General features: G+C 36.7%; 1 protein-coding gene across 8 annotated transcripts in view; it reads left to right on the plus strand.

Annotated features, from left to right (window-relative positions):
* Cast (calpastatin) overlaps positions 1–20,603 on the plus strand; it is a 112,785-nt gene that overhangs the window by 64,204 nt on the left and 27,978 nt on the right. For 4 of the 8 annotated variants that reach the window (XM_047556369.1, XM_047556366.1, XM_047556367.1 and 1 more), the window contains 12 exons: positions 2,479–2,544; positions 3,193–3,240; positions 4,519–4,575; positions 4,927–5,040; positions 6,096–6,179; positions 8,499–8,567; positions 10,423–10,521; positions 13,336–13,416; positions 14,031–14,069; positions 14,558–14,650; positions 14,785–14,874; positions 15,932–16,033. In XM_047556369.1, the coding sequence (XP_047412325.1) occupies positions 2,479–2,544; positions 3,193–3,240; positions 4,519–4,575; positions 4,927–5,040; positions 6,096–6,179; positions 8,499–8,567; positions 10,423–10,521; positions 13,336–13,416; positions 14,031–14,069; positions 14,558–14,650; positions 14,785–14,874; positions 15,932–16,033 (942 nt within the window). The remainder of the gene's footprint in view (positions 1–2,478; positions 2,545–3,192; positions 3,241–4,518; positions 4,576–4,926; positions 5,041–6,095; positions 6,180–8,498; positions 8,568–10,422; positions 10,522–13,335; positions 13,417–14,030; positions 14,070–14,557; positions 14,651–14,784; positions 14,875–15,931; positions 16,034–20,603) is intronic. The other 4 variants (XM_047556368.1, XM_047556373.1, XM_047556370.1 and 1 more) reach the window with 3 other exon arrangements.

The following is a 20,603-nucleotide window of genomic DNA, read 5'->3' on the forward strand; positions in this document are numbered from 1 at the left end:
CTTGTGCGTGTGAGGCAAGTGCTCCACCACTGAGCTATACCTATAATGCCCTCACCCCCAAATTCAATCTTAATCTTAAAATAATGGTAAGAAATTAAAAGAGAAGCATTTACCAAAAAAAAAAAAAAAAAAAAAATTCTCTGCAAATTTAGAATCCACGAAATATAAGTGAAGAGAGGGATGGGTCAGAAATATAGGATTTACATTTTACTCTTTTGGTTCATTGTTAACCTGTTGCCCAAATGCAGTCCCCCTGTGTCTCAGTGCAAGTTCTGGTGCTTATATCAAGTGTGCCCAGTGTTCTAGAGCAAGTGTCAGCAAGCTCTTCCGGCATCCCTGAGCTTTAGTCATGAGAATTCCTGGCAGTCCTATGAAACCAGGGGAAAGGAGGAAAGGAGGAGATAGAGAGAAGGAGAGACAAAAATAAGATGCACATGATGTGGTGTCACTGGTGACTGACTGGGGAACCACTTGTGGACTCAACTCGTTCCATGGTATATTTCAATCACACTCTTCTCATTGATGTGCTTCTGATGTTTGTGCTATTTCAAAGCAGTTATATTTAGCCTCCTCTTGGATATCTTTGAGAGCTTGAGCTTAATGAGTTTTTGTCTCCAATATCTTGAGCTTATAGAGAAAAGACACTAATTCAAGATAATGCCTAAGCCAAATCCTTGTCTTGTTATATACTGTAAAATAAAAGTCATCTATCTCTGGGGTGTTATGTCTAGATCTGTGTTCTATATCTGTTTTCCCTGGAACATTAGAATTGGTGTTCACACTGTTGAGAATAAGATGGAAAGTCAAATAATTTCTAATCACAATGAAATCCCTAAGAAATTGTGTATTGTGGACACTGGAGCCAGATGGCCTGGCTTGGAATCCTGATTCTACATCAGCTATGATATTAGACAATCCCTCTTTGCATATGTTTCTTTACCTGTACAGTTTAAAGGAAAATGATAGCATCATCTATTTCATAAAACTTTATAAAGAAACAAACATACAGTGCTTGTCCCACAGCAAATGCCAGTGTGAGCTGGTTATTGGCCAACGCAGGAGACAATGCAGCACAGTGACTAAGAACACCCAACCCCAGCTCCATCACAGGTGTCATTGGGAAGTAATCTAACTTCCTTAACCTCAGCTTCTCATCTGCAAAATTAAGTGTAATGCCAAGGTCTATCTCATGGGGTTATTATGAGTGAGTTGACACATGTAAAACTTAGAACAGTCCCTGGTAGCTAAGGGATGATTGATAAGCACTAGTTATTATTTGTCATATCACATCATATTCAGCATCAGCAACTACCAAAAATAAGTTCAGTGATCACTGATATAAATGCGTATTGCATGACAAGCTGCTTCTGTCTGTGAACATACACTTTTAATTATAGTATAGAATTTTCCCATGAAAAATCTTAAGTGCCAAATTGTAAATTGGAAGCTACTAATAGATTCAAACCACTACAATACCACTTCTTTTCCTTTAATAAAGTGCACTTGTATAAACTCTAAAGAAGATGCATTAATAATAGCATGAACAGAAACTCATTAGCAAGGATGCAGTGTGAAAGTATCCCAAATTTAAAAAAAATTTTAAAACATTTCTTTGATCATGAACTTCATTTTCTTTCCCATATAATATGTGTTGGTATAACAAGGGGTCATTTTGTGAGGCAGAATATATCTTTACTACTCTAACAAAGACATAGTAAATTAAGAAGGTACTTGACTTTAACCTCTTTAGATGATTAAAAAGACAAATGGGTGCTGATACTATCAAACTGCAAAGAGGGAAAGAAATGATAGGTATTATTAAGCCTAATTTGTAATCTCTTATTTTGAAAAAAGTTTATGAAATGTTTAATCAAGTTTTATTCCTGATTTTATATCTTACCTACATCAAGAATATACTTATAGTTATCTTTTTTTTTCTTTTTTTTTGCACAGGTTACTTTTAGTAGTATAAACTCTGTAAAATATTACATTAAGGTCCTAAACTGAAACCAGTTCTTCAGAAGAACATTAAATTAGATCTCTGCATAGAGGGCAATGACATGTACAGAAAATATCCATACACTAAATATTTACAAAATTATTTTAATATTTTGTTGATAGAATTTCAGAAAACTTTTCGACAACACCTATGACTATTTGGTTATATCCAAATGTTGAAAACATAAGTAGAAAAAATATGCGCAAGCAGCCTTTACACAGAGAAGGGAAGGGAAAGGAATGAGAAATTTATTTTATTAATAAAAATCTTCATTGAAAAAATATAAACCCAAACTGAAATATGTGCCAGGGACCTTAAAGTTCATGTGTCTACATCTTCCTGAAGTTTAAACATATGTATTGAGTAGATGATTGGATAAGTAGAATGAATCTCAAAGTAAACATTTGACCACTTATGGATGTACTTGTTTGATTGTCAGATAAAATAAAATTACACTTGGGGCTATGCTCTTATATTAGGCAATTCCAATCAGCAAACAGATGGAAGGACCACATCCTCCTAACAAGAAAAGACACAAAAAACAGGTGATGTGGTTCATTTTTTTAGGGCATCTCTGTTTACTAATGCTCACTTCAACTGCTCAGCACATCCTAATAATTGCAGTTCACAATCTTCCACAATGCTCTGACTCCATCATGGACTTTTCATAGGCTTAACTATTCAACAACCACAGTCTGGCACTAAAAATGTATTTCCCTGCTTTCTGTGCCCTCAATTCTGTCACCATTTCATTGTTTCACACTTTCAGCTAAAACCAGTGGTAAGTATTTCACTGCTAAAATGTTCATATTATTAGTGACTTTGAAATATAGTACCCTTCACTCCAAAGGATGAGCGCTTTTATTGTATTTTGCTTACCTACTCATTCTACGATGTTAATGGTAATGGATCTTTAAACATCTTTGATACACATAGCAGAAAAGATATAAAGTGCCATATAAATCATATAAATAGTAAGAGCAAAATAATAATTAGCACTCTCAAGTATTTATGAAAGGAGTTATAATTCCAAGCAAAGTATAATAAACTTAACTCACAAAGTTTGTATTTATAATAACATCAAAATCACCTTTTGAGCTTACTTAGTTGAATAAGATCTATAATCTTTATAAACTATATTCATTTTATTTTTTTCCTTTACTTCCTTCCTTTAAAAAAAAATCTGAATTTAGGCTGTGAAAACAGACCCTGCAGAACCTGAGAAGTCACCATCAACTAAGGTAAAGAGTTAAGCCTGCTATTGAGTTATTCAGATTAATTTTAATACTAATAACTACTTTCCTATTGGTGCCATGGTAAAGGGATTTGTCAGCTCACTTAGCTAACTTTGACTACCTTTTTGAATATGTTTGGATAGACTATATATAAAATATTTAAAACATTAAATCTATATATTGCTAAAAAGAATATAGAGTATTTTAGAGATGTAATGTATTTCAGAAGACATTATGTTCACCATTGTATTTTTGAGTGCAATAATTGCAAAAAAAAAAAAAAAGGTAAGAGGAACAAAGGAGAAAGGACAAAAGAAGTAAGTAAGCAATTAGAGCTCAAATCATGAAGAATAATGAGTTTGCTGGACCCAGCCCCAGATAGTGTAAGAATAAGGGTCTTTGCTAAGAAGTCAGCTGGTTAGTCTTGAGTCTTGCCTGGCTGGTAGAGCCAGCTATCGGTTTTTCAGGACCCTTTCTCTGGAGTGGTTTCTCTGGACTCAAGCTCTCCAGGCTGAAAGCTGTTGTACCTCCACTTGGAGGTGGATCCCTGCTGTACTTTGTTATTTTCAAGTGTTTAAGCAAAGGCTTAGCTAAGTCTAGAAGGTTTTCTGTGGGAGAGCTGAGATGCTTCGGTCTGAAGTATTCAGTCTTGTGGAAGGCCTCGTGGTGGACCCTGAGCATGGTGGTCGAATGGTGGACTCTAGAGAGAAGCATGCAGCAGCTGGGTGGAAGTTGTCTTCTAGTCCACCTTTAGATGCTTTTAATTGTCTTCCAAATCAGAGAACTGGGTCTCTGGTGTTACAACCTTGGCTACTTGTAACAAAGAAAAAGCTTTGAAAATCATCAAATTGGAGAAGCTATGGTGTCCTTCATCTCCTATGAAAGGAAATTTTTTTAAAAAAATTAATTTCTAGAGTGGAATCCCTTGTCAACAGATTTAGTGATCATCCTGATCATTTAATGTCTCCATAATTAGACTTGCAATTAGCAATTTATCTGCATGAATTGTGAAAAACAGCTAGGAATATAGAGAAAGGTATATTTGAGCACATCACTCTAGATGAAATACTTTATTTTTCATTTTTCTGATAATTGCCATTATTGGCAGGGTTACTGTTGACCAGACAGCACACCTCCTCTGATCTCAAATAACTGGCCTAAGTGAGCTTTTCCTGAGAGAGACAGATGATTTAAGTGGGAAATTATATTCTTGAGCTTGTTTGGAATTATTGAAACAATGTGGACTCCTATGCAACTGACTTTTTATTCCTTTGAAATTAATAGCCATCTGTAGTTCATGAGAAAAAACCCCAAGAAGGAAAGCCAAAGGAGCATACAGAGGTAAATGATTATCATTATGACATATCATAAGGTTATATTTTTGCTGCAGTATAATTAAAATCTCTCATTTTTTGAGACATTCTGCCTATGTTTTGTCAGCTAAAATGGCGCCATCATGTGGCTATAAGAGTGTACACAATTTGCTCAAGTGATTGCTTGCTGATGGGGAGGTAGAATTTGTGCTATTTCAAATTTTATACCTAAAATGAAGTTTTATCACATTTACATTATTCCAATTCAAATTCATATAATTCAGAATGCACAGCAGTTTTTTTATGTTAAAAAAAGTATCACTATTATGTTTAAAACTACCATCAAGTTAACAATGTTCTTGCATGTGTGTGCTTTCAGCCAAAAAATCTACCCAAGCATGCATCAGATAAAGGAGGCAAGCATGCTCACAGTGAAAAAGCAGTTTCCAAATCAAATGAGCAGCTGACATCAGAAAAATCAACAGAACCAAAGGTAAATAAAACAGATTGATAGATAGAAAAACAGTAACATCAACCAGCTGTTAAGATATAGTTTCCATATTCACACTGAGGTGTATAATTAAATCTCTGGGAATATATTTTGTATTGTAATGACTTGGTGCTATTGTTTTATTGGTTTTGCAAATTGCCTTGTGGAAACTTAGGTTCCCAAATAGTAAACTTTGAATTGTGGCTTCCTTTTGGACCCACTGAAACATGGTCTAGGAGAACACAGGTGCCTTGCCTTATCAGCTTCTTTTTTGTTTGTTGTCTGTCTGTTTGAGACAGGGTCTTATTATGTTGCCCAGGCTAGCCATGAACTCCTGTGTTCAAGTGATCCTCCTGCCTCAGCTTCCCGGGTGGCTAGGACTTCAAGCATACCCATCATACCCAGCCTTTTCTGCTTCTCTACATGGAAGTCTTAAAGTGTTTTCAATCATGTGTATAAGAGATGAACTGATAGAGCCCCAAATCAGAAATTTACTCCATAATTTTATACTTCATGAAGAATAAATATCTAGGAGAAAAATTTGTTCATTGTTAGCACTTGGAAGATAATAACTATGCATGCTTTGTTTTATATCAGACTTCACAAATTTGTGACTCACCAGTTAAATGTAGCCACATGTGTATTTGTTTGGCTTATAGTGTTGTTAATTGTTTTTAGTTAGTTGCCAATAATTGAAGGCCAAATATGTCACCTAAAATCACAATTTCTAGCTTCTCTTGAAGAATCATGTTATCTAGCAGCAGTGGACTCACATAGTAAAGGTCAACTAGAGCCCTTCTACCGGTGCATGTAAGCTGGGGCACACATACCACGTATAATGGTATCTACCTGTTTGTGTGACCTGCATGGAGTCTGGAGGCCTTGAATTTACCTTTTTGTGCTTCCCAGTATTGCATCATGTGCAGTAAAGCTTGTAAACAGTTCTCTATCATGATGTCCTGGAGGAAAAATTGACAGTTATTAGTGACATTTGAAACTCATGATCCTGGTAATAGTCAAAGATACTTAGTCCTGTCAATCTATTTCCTCACTCTCAGAAAAAATCACAAGACACTGTTTCTGCTGGTGGAGAGAGTGCTGTTGCTGGTGTAGCTGCAACATCTGGCAAACCAGACGACAAGGTGAGCACACATAAGCAAATATAAAAGGCTGGCCTCTGTGCTTATCAGGTTTCTTTTATAAGAAACATATGCTCAGATAACCTATCATTCTATCCAAGTGAATGCTGTTTGTTAAATTTATGAAGAAGACTGTGCATTCAGGGATATAAAGCAAGCAAGGTGCTAAAATGATTTTAAAATTCATATATTCAATAAGTACTTATTGAGCACCTGCCATATATAAGGACTGATATTGATGCCAAGGAAATTGAAATGTGAATTGACTCAGATCCTGCCTTGTAAATTTATGGGTATGAACTAAAGCACATAAAATTTCCATGAGTATTTGAATAACCATTACTCTTGGCTTTCAATGTTGACACCAGCTACCTTGAATCACAGCCATGACATCAACATGAAGAAAGGAAGGCTTCATCTGAGTCAGGGTATCCACAAGCACTTTGAGAGGGCAGATCCCATTTGAGTTAGGCATAGAAAACAGCCGGGATCTCAGTCTTGCAAACCCTTCAAGGTGGTGGAAGGTTAAGATGTCTTCTATGCACAAAATGCATTCTAGTGTGATGAAGCAGGAGGTGAGTGGTGGGCCTGTAAAACCAGAAAGACAGGTTAGGGCTGCCATGGAGAATGCTGAGGTGAGTTTATAAGTAGAAATAGGAAGGTAGAAGGTTGATAAAGGGGTGCTTTAGTAGTCCTGGTTGTGCACAGGACAGCCTAAGTTAGAGCCTACTACAGAATAAGAGAGTGGAAGTTAGGCAAGAGGCATTGCAGAGATAAAATCTCCAGGTTTTAGGAAACAGTGAGCCAAAGTGGACAAAGGCAAAGTAGGATCTAAGATATCCTGAGACTGTGGAGTCTGATTAAACTAGGTTGGAAGCCCCTAAGGTAAGGCAGAAGAAGTGCTCAGGACACACAATTGAAGATTACCTGAGAGTACCTCCTTATATAGTAAGCAGGAACCTTGCAGTTCTGTTCCTGAGCCCCTGGTTACCTTCGACAGGTGGACAGAAATCAGAAGATTGGGTGGAGGGAGGGAGGGAAGGGGAGAGAGAGGGGTGCAGGGGGAGAGGAAAGAGGAGGAGGAAGTTAGAGGAGAGAATATGAGTGCATATCTACATAAGGTGGTAGTTGAAACATGGAAGTGGTTTCAATTTGGAAGTGATTTCAATTGCCTATACTCAGGCTTCCACCCTGGTGGTGCCCCCATAGTATTTTTAGCATCCCAATTACATCACTTATTTATCTCTTAATTATATAGCAAGTACTTAGACAGCAATTAGCAAGTGCTCAACACTGGTTTTCATACTTTATATATATTATCCCCACACCCATGAGGTATAGGTACTGTCATTATCCCCACTAAACACAAGAGCATACCAAAGGAGAGAAGGAGAAGTGACTTCCCAAGTCTCATCTATGCAAATTGTGACTGGTAGGCAAAACCAAGTACCTGGAGCCTGTGCTCATCACCTGTGCTCTGCCACTGGAATTCATATACCTTCAAATGAGATGCCATCACCTATTGTCTTAAACCCAACAATTTTAGTTGCTGCCAAGCCTGGAAAGTGTTTGAAGCTTGGTGCTAGAGAATGGTTTTGGATAAGGTCAGCACAGCACAGAACAGGAACATGTAGAATGTGTGCAGTTGGGGGCAAAGCTGAAGTGATGCCACAGGTGACAAAGAACAAAGGACACAAACACTGAGTACAATAAGGATGATGCTGGGTTATGGCAGCTGTAAGAGACTGAGTCATAAGGATGCTCCCCAGGATTAAACTTGAGAGTGTCTGGACAAAGGCTCATAGGCTGCAGATTAGAAAATTACTAACAGTCTTTGAGGGAGGAACTACAGAAATGGTGAGGGGGAGAGAAACTCATTTTGGGAAAATTAAGGAAAGAGTGAGTGATGAGATACTAACAAGGGATATAGAGGTCTTCATGTGGGGTCAGAGCTGGGGGAAAGGTCCAGAGAATCACAGCTTGAAGTGGCAGCCTACAGAAAGAATCCAGTGGTGTTGCAAAAACTGGCAGGTGGCCTTGGAGGAGCACAGGGGAGAAAGAGACAGACAGTCCTGGATTTAAACCTTGGTTCTGTCTCTTACTATGTATCCTGAGAAAAGTGACTAAGTGAGATTAATAGTATTTAAAGAGTTCTGGAAAAGTATATAACACATACAAAATAACATGTGACGGGTGTAGAGCAGATGTTGAGTATATGTTCAGTGCTATTTTGCAATGAATTCATCTTAAAGTATGGAATAGTATTGAGTTTTATAAAGATATGTGAAAAGGCGTTTTAATGTCTTTCTAAATTTCCACCAGAAAAAAGAAAAGAAGTTATTAACAACAGCTGTAACAGTTGAATCCAAACCAGAAAAACTATCTGAAAAGGTATGGAGATTGCTGTGCACTCCTAGATTAGATGTCCAGTCTCTGCTTTGTATATATCTTAGTCTGATTTCTTATGGACAAACAATATGAGAGGAGCAACTTAAAGGACCATTTTTTTAATTTTTAAGTTTTTATTTTTTACAGGCTGCATTTTGATTCACTGTACAGAAATGGGGTACAACTTTTAGTTTCTATGGTTGTACCTGATGTAGAGTCATACCATTCGTGTAATCATACATAGGATAATGATGTCTGTCTCATTCCACCATCTTTCCTTCTCCCAACTCTCCCCCTTCTCATTTCCCTCTACACAATCCAAAGTTCCTCCATTCTTCTCTTACCTCCCCACCCCCATTATGTATCATCATCCACTTAGAGAAAACATTCAGTCTTTGGTTTTTTTGGGATTGGCTTATTTTATTTAGCATGTTATTTTCCAGTTTCATCCACTTACCTGCAAATGCCATAATTTTATTCTTCCTTATGACTGAATAATATTCCATTGTGTACATATACTACAGTTACTTTATCCATTCATCTATTGAAGGATAGATGAATCTAGGTTGGTTCATCTAGGTTGGTTCCACAATCTAGCTATTGTGAATTGAGCTGCTTTAAACATTGATGTGAGTGCGTTAGTGTAGTAAGTATGGAGATTCCTCAGAAAACTTGGAATGGACCCACCTTTTGACCCATTTAATCCCATTCCTCATTTATACCCAAAGGACTTACAGGACCATTTTAATTAATTATTTTAAGCAAGTATGACTAGGTTGAATGCATGACTTTCACACCTAATTTTTAACAGTTTGTATTATAACTCTATTTTGCAAATGCCAGTTTCATTTCATGGAGTTCATGTTCTAATTTCTCTCCTGTCAATATATCTTATTTAACCAGATGTATCACTAAAGAATATAAGGTATTTCTTTGTTCTGAAGTACCCCCCAAAATTAATCTAAATTAATTACACTTAGCATAAATACACATAAACATTAATCATTACACATAGCAATGATCAGATGAGTCCTAAGTTTTTTTGTGTGAATATCATAGTTGCAGGGGGAAAAAAAAAGCAAACCTTTTAAGCAATCCATTTTAATCTGAGTTAAATAGCAAAGGGTCTTTTCCCAGACTCTTGTTTTCCCCTTCAGATGTGGGTTATTGTTCACAATGAGTCATTTCAACCTCAAAATAAAATGGTGTCTCCCTCTCATTCATTATAATAAACTGTCAGTTCTTTTAACTTTTAACATCTATTTCAGGTGATTTCTGTTTTGTAGACAATTTGGGTTAAGTAAGTGAACAAAACACACATACACACACAGATGTGCGTGCACACACACACACGTGAATGAATGAAAGAATACAGGGAAATCCATTTTTGAAATAGATTCTATTTGAAAGTGGTGCCATCTAGAGATTTTGTTGTTGTTCTTTGTATAAAACAATGCAAAAATTTGATAATAAATAAATACCAAATACTATGTTTTATAGCAACATGGTCATAATTCTTTGTATTTGTTTTGTTGTTTTTCTTTTTCTTTTATGACTGTCAGTTCACTGGGTTGGCCAGCTTACTGAACTCATACATTTATTCATGTAGTTAATGCCCTTTGAAATTGTTAAAATTGTGATCCTTATATGAATATGACTTTTTATCTTTCCAATACAAGAGTCTGTATTCTGGGACACAAATTAATAAGATCACATTTAAACCATTTTAGTATTTGAAGAACTTTGGGTGTTTGATATTTTCTTAGAATGGTTGAGAGTTTTTTTGTAGTTAAGAAACCAAAAATGAAATATATTTAACAAATAACATTTAAATATCTATTTTTTTTTTCATTTCTAGTCAGGCATGGATGCTGCTTTGGATGACTTAATAGACACTCTAGGAGAACCAGAAGAAACTAATGATGATAATACAACATATACTGGACCAGAAGTTTTGGTATGTGATCTGGTATCTGTAAAAACTCATATTCAATGTGTAAGAGAGTAAATAAGGCCATAGTCAGCAAATGCAATAAAATACCTAGTATTCTGTTGCTTGGTAGAAGCAGGATGATGTCACTCTCAATAATTGCAACCAAAAATTAGTTTTGGGGTTGGAGTGGTTTGTCCTAGAATAGCTACACATGTATGTTGCTTCAGCAAATATTTGTCTATACTAAGACTGACAGTGAAACACAGACCATTGGGTCTGAGAGTCTCATTTTCTATCTTCAAGATTTAAGTCCAGTGAACTGGAACTTATTTCGATGTCCAGTCATTTCCAATCCTACATTTCGAAATTATTTTGATTTCTAGATATTTACCATCTTCAGTGCATCCCAATTCATAATTCTTAAAAAGTAATAACATACATTTCTTGGTATTAAAAAAGATATTGAGGACTCCCATAGCACAAGAAATAAAAGCAAGAATTAATAACTGGGATAGATTCAAACTAAAAAGCTTTCTCTCAGCAAAGGAAACTATCAGCAATGTGAAGAAAGAGCCTACAGAGTGGGAGAAAATCTTTGCCAATCATACTTCAGATAGGGTGCTAATCTCCAGAATCTATAAAGAACTCAAAAAACTCTACACCAAGAATACAAATAATCCAATCGACAAATGGGCTAAGGAAATGAATAGACACTTCACAGAAGAAGATCTACAAGCAATCAACAAACATATGGAAAAATGTTCAACATCTCTAGTAATAAGAGAAATGCAAATCAAAACCACCCTAAGATTCCATCTCACCCCAATTAGAATGGCGATTATCAAGAATACAAGCAACAACAGGTGTTGGCGAGGATGTGGGGAGAAAGGTACACTCTTACATTGCTGGTGGGGCTGCAAATTAGTGCAGCCACTCTGGAAAGCAGTGTGGAGACTCCTTAGAAAACTTGGAATGGAACCACCATTTGACTCAGCTATCCCACTCCTTGGCCTATACCCAAAGGACTTAAAATCGGCATACTACAGAGATACAGCCACATCAATGTTCATAGCTGCTCAGTTCACAATAGCCAGATTGTGGAACCAACCTAGATGTCCTTCAGTTGATGAATGGATAAAGAAAATGTGGTATATATATACAATGGAATATTACTCAGCCATAAAGAATGATAAAATTATGGCATTTGCAGGCAAATGGATGAAACTGGAGAATATCATGCTAAGTGAGATAAGCCAATCTCAAAAAACCAATGGACAATGATATTGCTAATAAGTGGATGATGACACATAATGGGGGGTGGGAGGGATTAGTTTTAGGGTTAGAGTGAGGGTTAGGGAGGGGGGCAAGAATGGAGGAAGGAAGGACTGTATAGAGGGAAAAGAGGGGTGGGAGGGGTGGGGGGAAGGGGAAAAAAATAACAATGAATCAAACAACATTACCCTATGTAAATTTATGATTACACAAATGGTATGCCTTTACGCCATGTACAAACAGAGAAACAACATGTATCCCATTTGTTTACAATAATAAAAATAAATAAATAAATAAAATAAAATAAAATAAAAATACTTGATCTTATTAAAAAAAAAAAGATATTGCGTAGACTACATAAAAGTATTTTCAACAGGTATAGTTTCTAGAGTTTATAAAAAATATAAAACAGTGAGAAAAAGACAACCCAACAGAAACTTCGAATAAATTTGATTGCACAATGAACAAGTAAAATGAGTCTCCCTGATAATTTAGGAAAATGACATTAAAACCCAGAAAGATAACATTTGCATTATCAGATTGGCAAGTCTGACAACTTGCCTGTATCTAGTGTGTATGAAGATATATCCCCTTAAATCAGAGTCCACCTCCAGGGTGATTCTTTAGGGATGAGGGTGCCATGAGTACAAAAATTACAAAGAGTGGTAAGAAACTTTTGAAAAGAATTTTGTTCAACAGAGGACAGGATAATGCTTTATAGTAGTAAAAAAGAATTATTCATGTATCAGCTTGAATACATTATGAATTCATAATTTTGAATAAAAGGAATACAGAATGGCATATAGAATATACCACCATTTATATAACATTTGAAAATATGCATAGTAATGCTATATAATTTTTATGAATTTGTACATACATAATATTTTTTTAAAGACATACTCAGCATTAAATGGATGGAGATGATAAAGTTCAAAGTTGTGGACCTCTCTGGGTAACAAGAAAAGGGTATTGGATTGCACAGGCCCAAACAAGAAATATCCACTGTATTTGTGATTTTGTTTCTTAGGCATTAGATAAGAAATAGATGTTGACTATGAATAACACATTTTGTTTAATATAAAGTTCAATTTAGCATAGTATTTTAAATATTTTCTAACATTACATGTGTCAGTTCAATCAAATATTCTTGTAAACTTATAACTCCTAATTTATGTGATTAGATTATTTTATTTTATTTATTTGTTTGTTTGTTTGTTTTTGGGTATTGGAGATTGACCCAAGGGGTGCTTTACCACTGAGTCATATCCCTAGCCCTTTTTTATTTTTTATTTTGAGACAATGTCTCACTAAGTTGCTTAGGGCCTCACTAAATTGTTGAGACTGACTTTGAACTTGTGATCCTCCTGCCTCAGCCTTCTGAGCTGCTGGGATCACAGGTGTATGCCATCATAGTCGACTAAAGTATTAGATTCTTAATGATTTATATTGTATCTCATAATTCCATACATGAATAATGCAATAGTACTTTGGTTTCAGAACGTGCACATAACATTCTCAGCTGATTAATTGCATAATATCCCTATCTTTGTGCTTTTATTCCAGGATCAAATGACTTCTATCTATATTGAGGAATTGGGTAAAAGAGAAATCACAATTCCTCCAAAATACAGGGAACTTTTGGCTGTAAGTTAATTAATCATTTACCTTTATTTCACTGTTTCCTTGTCAGAGTATAATTTCATATCAATATCTTCAGAGGTTTTAAAATTTAGAAAATATAATAGGGCATTTGACTTGTCATTATTAAGAAGCTTACTTTTTATGTGTTAGTTTGCTGAAGTTGCCATAAGAAAGGACCACAGACTGGGTGTCTTAAACAACAGAAAGTTTTTGTCTCACAGTTCTAGTACTGAAAGTCCAGAATCAAGATTCCTCCTGAAGTCTGTGAGGAAAAACCCTCTTAAGATTGGACCTCTCTGAATGGCTTATGGTAGCCATCTTACTTAGGAGTCTCTTCCATCATTTTCCCTCCATTCATGTTTTGGGTCCCAAATTTCCCCTTTTCGTAAGGGCACCAGTCATACTGGATTAGGATCCACCTTAATGATCCTCCCCTTTATAACTTTTATAAAGACCCTATCTCCAGACAAGGTCTCATTCAGTGAAACTTAATATTATGACTTTAGTGTATGGCTTTTGGGAGGCACAATTTAACCTATCACAAACTGAGAATACATCCTCCAATCATGAGGATTAATTTTGCCTTCTCAACCTCATCAAATTAATATTTGTTACAGAAAAAAGAAGGGATCACCGGGCCTCCTCCAGACTCTTTGGTGAGTTTACATAAAGGTCTTCTAAGATATAAATCAATATTATTTATGTCTTTGATTGGGGAAATAGGTCTATCAATTCTATAATTGGAAATTATGACTAAACTAATCTCTAAGTCAGATAATGTTATCTGTTCAGAGAAAGAAGGTGGGTGAAGGGTGGTGTCCATGAGCCATTTCATGGGTAGTTTCTCTGTGGGGAAGGAGAATGGAGCCAAGAAAGGTATTAGAATAAAATAAACATAAATATCAATTAAATGACTATGTCCCACCATGAAATTTCTTTAGAGAAGAGGAAGAGAACAATAATACTTACTGAGCACCCATCTATTCAAACATAGATAACTTTTTTGATAAAAGTTATTTCATTGATGTATCTCATCAAATAACAAAGGAGTGCAAAAGTAAATTCTTCCTTTGCTGGGCTTGTAATCCCCTCCTTCCTGCAGTGGTTCCCAGTGTTGTTGCTGACCCTGTCTGGTTGTTTTTAGAAACCTATGGGGCCTGATGATGCCATAGACGCCTTGTCTTCCGACTTTACCTGTAGTTCTCCTACAGCTGGTGAAAAGAAAACTGAGAAAGAGGTACTGTTTTTAGTTCTGTTAAGGAGAACTTGATAGAAACTCTCTTGAATTCAGAAGAGCAACTTTTTAGTTCTTATTATTATAATTTAATTTCCCTTAACTGTAAATCTAACCTTTAGTATTTTATTTTTCAGAAATCTACAAGAGAGGTTTTAAAAGCTCAGTCAGTGGGGGTAATCAGAAGTGCTGTTCCACCCAAGGAGAAGAAAAGAAAGTTGGAGGAGGTATCAATAATTATTCCTTTGGAAAGAATCTTGGCTCACCTGACAGTAGTTGCTTCTCTGAGTCTAATCTTACTTATTGGGGATAATCTGAATAGTGCATTACCCAAGATCAGGAGCATATTTCCTCCTCTGTGCCTGTGTGGAATAGTGAAGCCGATAGGGAACACATTGATCATCTACAGGCAAGCCTGTGTTTCTATAGGTCCTTATCAATGATTGTAGCATAGTCATGATCCAAGACCATCTGCCCACCACACATAGAAGGGAAAAACCAGAGGAATCTTAAGTTTGATTTCCTAGAAGAGTTCAAGCCTTGTGGTTCATCAGAGGGATGTCATTGGCAGCTCTTTCTGATCAGCTCTCTTCTCTTCAGTCAACCTTGTCTTAATTCTAACAAAATCTGAATGGGGATCCTGCAGCTCTGAGCTGAATGAGAAAACTGGTCCCATGTGCAAACAGCCCAGATAATGCTGAGGACAGTTTCTATCAGAGCTGTCTCCTCCTCTCCTCCTGAAGTGGACAGTTTATTTTTATCTAACTGACGGGGGAACAGTGGTGAATGCCACACCCTGAGAGTGGGAGTTCCTACAAGGATGAGCCACTGTGCCTTCTGAGAAGGCAGCAGCAGGGTCCCTTTCAAGTGTCCCTGCTTTGCACACTGCTACTTTGCTGAAGGATAGTGTTGTCAGAAGCCATTTTTACAGATGCACTTTTAGAAAAAGAAAAAAGAGAGTAGTGAAAGTTTACTACTTGCAGTGTTTATTTTGATAAGAGTATTTTATGGTAATATACTTATTACTGCAGTTACACTTCTAACTTGCAAAGTAAGGGGCGAAGTGTGCCCCAGGAGTGCTGTTACTATAGGAACGTGTCTTAGCCCCAGTTTTCGTTCACTGGTAAGTGCTTTTTCCTTTCTTTCTTTGCTTAGATTTCAAATAAAGTTCTCTTCCTAAAGGACTTCCCCAATCTCCCATGCATCTTATATATTTAAGGACTCTGGGGAGGTTCTCTTTCTTTCTTTTTTTTTTTTTACACCCAGAACTTTCATTTCCAACAGGATGCCATGAGCGATCAAGCACTTGAGGCACTGTCAGCTTCGCTGGGCACCAGGAAGCCAGAACCCGAGCTCGACCTCAGCACTATTAAGGAAGTTGATGAGGTACTGACCTTGCAGCTGATGTACAAACCATGGTAGTCTGCAGGTTCTAAAACTGAATGCCTCTTGTGTGTTTAGAATTCTTGAGCAGTAAGGTGGGGGAGAGGTATTTTACTGGGAATTAAAAATGAACTACTTCCCATTCTGCCTTACTTTCAAATCTGGTTAATTTAGATATTTATTGTTGATAGTTAGCAATCAAGAGAGATGTTTGTGTCTTTTAAATAGTATAGAATTTTAATATTTTAAATCAACAATAATCTCTTTTGCAAAACTCGCATGGCATCTGACTAAACAAGATAACAGGAGGCATTCGCCTAGTGAAGAAAGTGAGGTTCGTTTGCTTTGGTGGAAATTGTTCAGTTGTATTTTCAGAGGAATACTTGGTATATCTCTCTATTAGGAGAATGAGTGCTAAGAAAGGGTAGGAAGATCCTTCTTGTATAACTATGGAGAAAGCAATTGAAAATTATCTCACATTAGAATAAAATAAAGAATATTACTCAGCCTCAAAGAAGAAAGAAACTATGACATTTGCAGGTAAATGGATGGAGCTGGAGAATATCATGCTATGTGAAATAAGCCAGTCCCAAAACAACCAAAGGCCAAATGTTTTCTGTGATATGTAGATGCTAATTCACAATAACAGAATTGGGGGGACACTGGGAAAAAAATGGAGGTACTTTGGATTAGACAGAGGGGAATGAAGGGAGGGGTGGGGTATGAGGATAGGAAGAATAGTAGATTGAATCGACATTATTACCCTATGTACATATATATGATTACACAACTGGTATGATTCTACAACATGTGCAACCAGAAGGATGAGAAGTAATATGAAAAGAAAGAAACAAAGAAAGAAAGAAAAGAAAAGAAACCTATAAATTAAAAAAAGGACTTTAAAGACATCACAATTTTTTTTTAATTGACAAGACTAAGCTAAATCTAGGGATATACATTTGGTTCCTAAAACTATCAAGAAATGCAGAAAGGTGATTAGCATAAACATCAGATTGTTAGAGAGGGTGGGGTTTGTGACTGGGATGGGTAAATGGTGGGACTTCTGGCACCACTTTACAAGGTAGTTGTCACAAAGGCATTTATGTTAAAACAATGCATTATAGATTTGTGCAGTGTTTTAAAATTTTTTGGCATTCTATTTTACAATAAAATGGGTCAAAAAAGAAGAAAAATAAAGCAACAATTATTAACTGGAGCTCCTGTACATTTAGAGCATTATGCTGAGCATGGGTATCTCACCAGCCTCCAAGATCTTAAGAAGCCTCCTGAGCCAAAGCAAGCTTGATCTGGTATAGAAGAGTTTTGATATTAAACAACAATTTTTCACCTGCTTGGTGGCACACATCTGTAATCCCAGTGGCCAGGAGACTGAAGTAGGAGGATCACAAGTTCAAAGCCAGCCTCAGTAACTTAACAAGACCCTAAGCAACTTAGCAAGACCCTGTCTCTAAATAAAATAAAATAAAGGACTGGGGATATTGCTCAGTGGTTAAGTACTCCTGGGTTGAATCTCTGGTACCAAAAAATAAAAAAAATAAAAATTAAAAATAACAATTTTTGTAGAATTATTCAACTTGATCTTCAAGGAGAAAAGAGGAAGAAAAAGAGAGGAGTTAGAGACACAACCTGGGATCCTCATCCTCAGGAGCTCCACCCTGTCAGTTCAGAAGGGGAGCTGGGGAGTGTGCTGTCACAATGCCTGGCCTCTGGTGTCACTTCCTGTTCTGAGTCACCAGGGGAGGGGAATCCCCCTGACTCCCAGGAACTCTCCCCGAGTCTGGGACAGCCCTGGTCCAAGATGGGCCAATTTCTATCTTCGACTTTCTTGGAGGGCTCACCGGCCACAGTGTGGCAGGATAGGTGTTATGACAGTGAACACAAGGGAGCAGGAGAAGCAGTCCCTGTCCTCCAGGACCAAGTAATGTATCTGGAAGGAAGGGAACTGGTTACCTCACTACAGCAGATGCACAGTGCTTGGATTAGCCTGAGAGAAACCTGTTGTCACAAGGAAAGGGTGGTCTTGCAGAAGCCGGGGGAGTCGGGAGGTGGTGGAGTCATGGTTCCACCACCTGTGGGCTGTGGCCAGAAGTGAATGCACTTTTACCCAGGCTTTTTACGGATCATTAAAGTGATTTAATAAGACAGTAAATGTGGGGGGGAAGGTATAAACATGATATAAATCCTAGCACCAAAAGAGTCATGGAGTGACTAAAACTAGATAAGAAGATATACAAAAGTGACAAATGTAATTCATAAGGCAGAGTGGGTAACTAGTACAGGGATACAAATGGATATATTCAGTTTCCTCTAGAAAATCTTAGGACAGCAGTAAGCTAAATTCCAGTAAGAATAACTCCTCTTTTCTACTCTTAGGACATACTAGTTTTCCTTTTCAGTCATGTCCAAAACATAAATATTTTCTAAGAAGATCTTTCAATCTTCTAGATTATTGAGCTGAGTTTGTCATACCTAATAGAGATTCTTTGCAATAGTCTGGTTTTTGCTAAGGCTCCTGAAGGTGCATAATACCCCAGCAAAGAGGACCAGGCCTCCCTGGTATTCTTGTGTTATGTCATAACAAATCAGTTGTGTGTCTATTCTACATCAGTACCTAATTATAAATCTCCCCATTTTTATATGTGGTTATCTAGTCCAGTCTTACTTCTGAAGTTCAGTAGACTTTTTTCTTTCAGTGCCTATTTGGTACAAATGACAGTACAGCCATTCAAGAACATGAAGATCAAAGATGAAAAGAAAGTATCGAGCTGTGTGTAACTCTCACTGGCCACGGCCTAGAGCAGTCTTGCCACACAAGGGCCCCTCGATGTTCAGGAAGGCTATTATGGCCAGACACCTCACAAATCCCTGAACTGGGGGGTACCACTGTGTGACAGAACTTTATCCATATGCTGCAGCAGAATAAAACTGGAACTGTTAAAAGAAACAGCAATAATAAAAAAAGAATCTTTCATAATTTAAAATGTTGTTCTAAAGAACAATAAAATTATAATTCCAAAGCTTATAATAGAGCATGTCTCATTAAAAGTGCTTAATTTTAAAAAATTAATCAAAGAACTAATCTATCAATGGAAATCTGAAATCAAAGGCTGGGATGTAGAAGGGGACACTGGAGTGAGTCGGAATTTGCTTAGTGAATTTCCCTCTTGATTTGTGAATTTAATCCATACCTTGATACAGATGTACATTATGACATATTTTGGAATATTTTACTACTCACCAGAAGATTAAGCTGCAAATGGTATATCCTAGAATTTGGTCTACCTACAGCTACACTTTTATTTCTAGTATAGTTAGTTGTTCATGGGTCAGTAATGGTGTGATGTCTAGGTATTATTTGTGTGTGTGTGTGTGTGTGTGTGTGTGTGTGTAAAGCAAAAATGTTCATTTTCTAAGATATTATGTTTCTATTTGTAAAATGTTTTTGACAGTCCTTCCTCTGTGATTCAAATCTCTCCTTATTGAATGTGACTGACATAGCTTGACTCACTCATGCTGCAAACCCAACCTCATTTTTTTTTTCCAGGAAAAAAAAAAAACTTTATAAAATCTCTTGGTATTATCAGTGAAATTTAACAATGGCATTTTCTTTTCTATTTTTTTAAAATTATTATTTTTTTTATTTTTTACAGACTGCATTTTGATTCATTGTACACACAGGGGTACATCATTTCGTTTCTATGGTTGTACATGATGTAGATTCATACCATTCATGTAATCATACATGTATATAGGGTAACGATATCTGTCTCCCTCCACCATTTTTCATAACCCCAATGTGGGGGAAAAGGCACACTTTTACATTGCTGGTAGAGTTGCAAATTGGTGCAACCACTCTGGAAAGCAGTGTGGAGAATCCTCAGAAAACATGGAATGGACCCACCTTTTGATCCAGTTATCCTAATCCTCGGTTTATACCCAAAGGACTTAAAATTAGCATACTACAGTAACACAGTCACATCAATGTTTATAGCAGCTCAATTCACAATAGCTACATTGTGGAACCAGCCTAGGTGCCCTTCAACAGATGAATGGATAAAGAGACTGTGGTATATATACACAATGGAATATTATTCAGCCATAAAGAAGAATAATATTGTGGCATTTGCAAATAAATGGGTGGAATTGGAGAATGTCATGCTGAGTGAAATGCGCCAATTCCAAAGATCCAAGGGTTTTGGTGTTATTGAAGGAAGTCCTTTTAAAAAAATTGAAACCAATTATTCATTAATTGACCAAGATTTGGGATTGGATACTTCTCCCAATTTTAAATTTAGGGGTTTAGGATGAGAATTGGTTTGTTCCCTCTCCTCTCCTTGGACAACTGCCTCATTGAGTAAGACAGATAGAGGTTATTAAAATAATTGCAGCTAACTTCAGCACTGCACTTATTGTCCAAGGACTTTTATTTACTGTTCTCTGGTGGACCTTACAAGTCAGGGAGCTACATAAGAATTACAGCAGCACATTTTACAGCTGAAGAAGGCAGGCAGAGAGAGGCTAGGTGGCTTCCTAAGGTCATGGCACCTGAGAG

The sequence above is a fragment of the Sciurus carolinensis genome, chromosome 6, assembly GCF_902686445.1.
Source record: "Sciurus carolinensis chromosome 6, mSciCar1.2, whole genome shotgun sequence".
Lineage (NCBI taxonomy): Eukaryota > Metazoa > Chordata > Mammalia > Rodentia > Sciuridae > Sciurus > Sciurus carolinensis.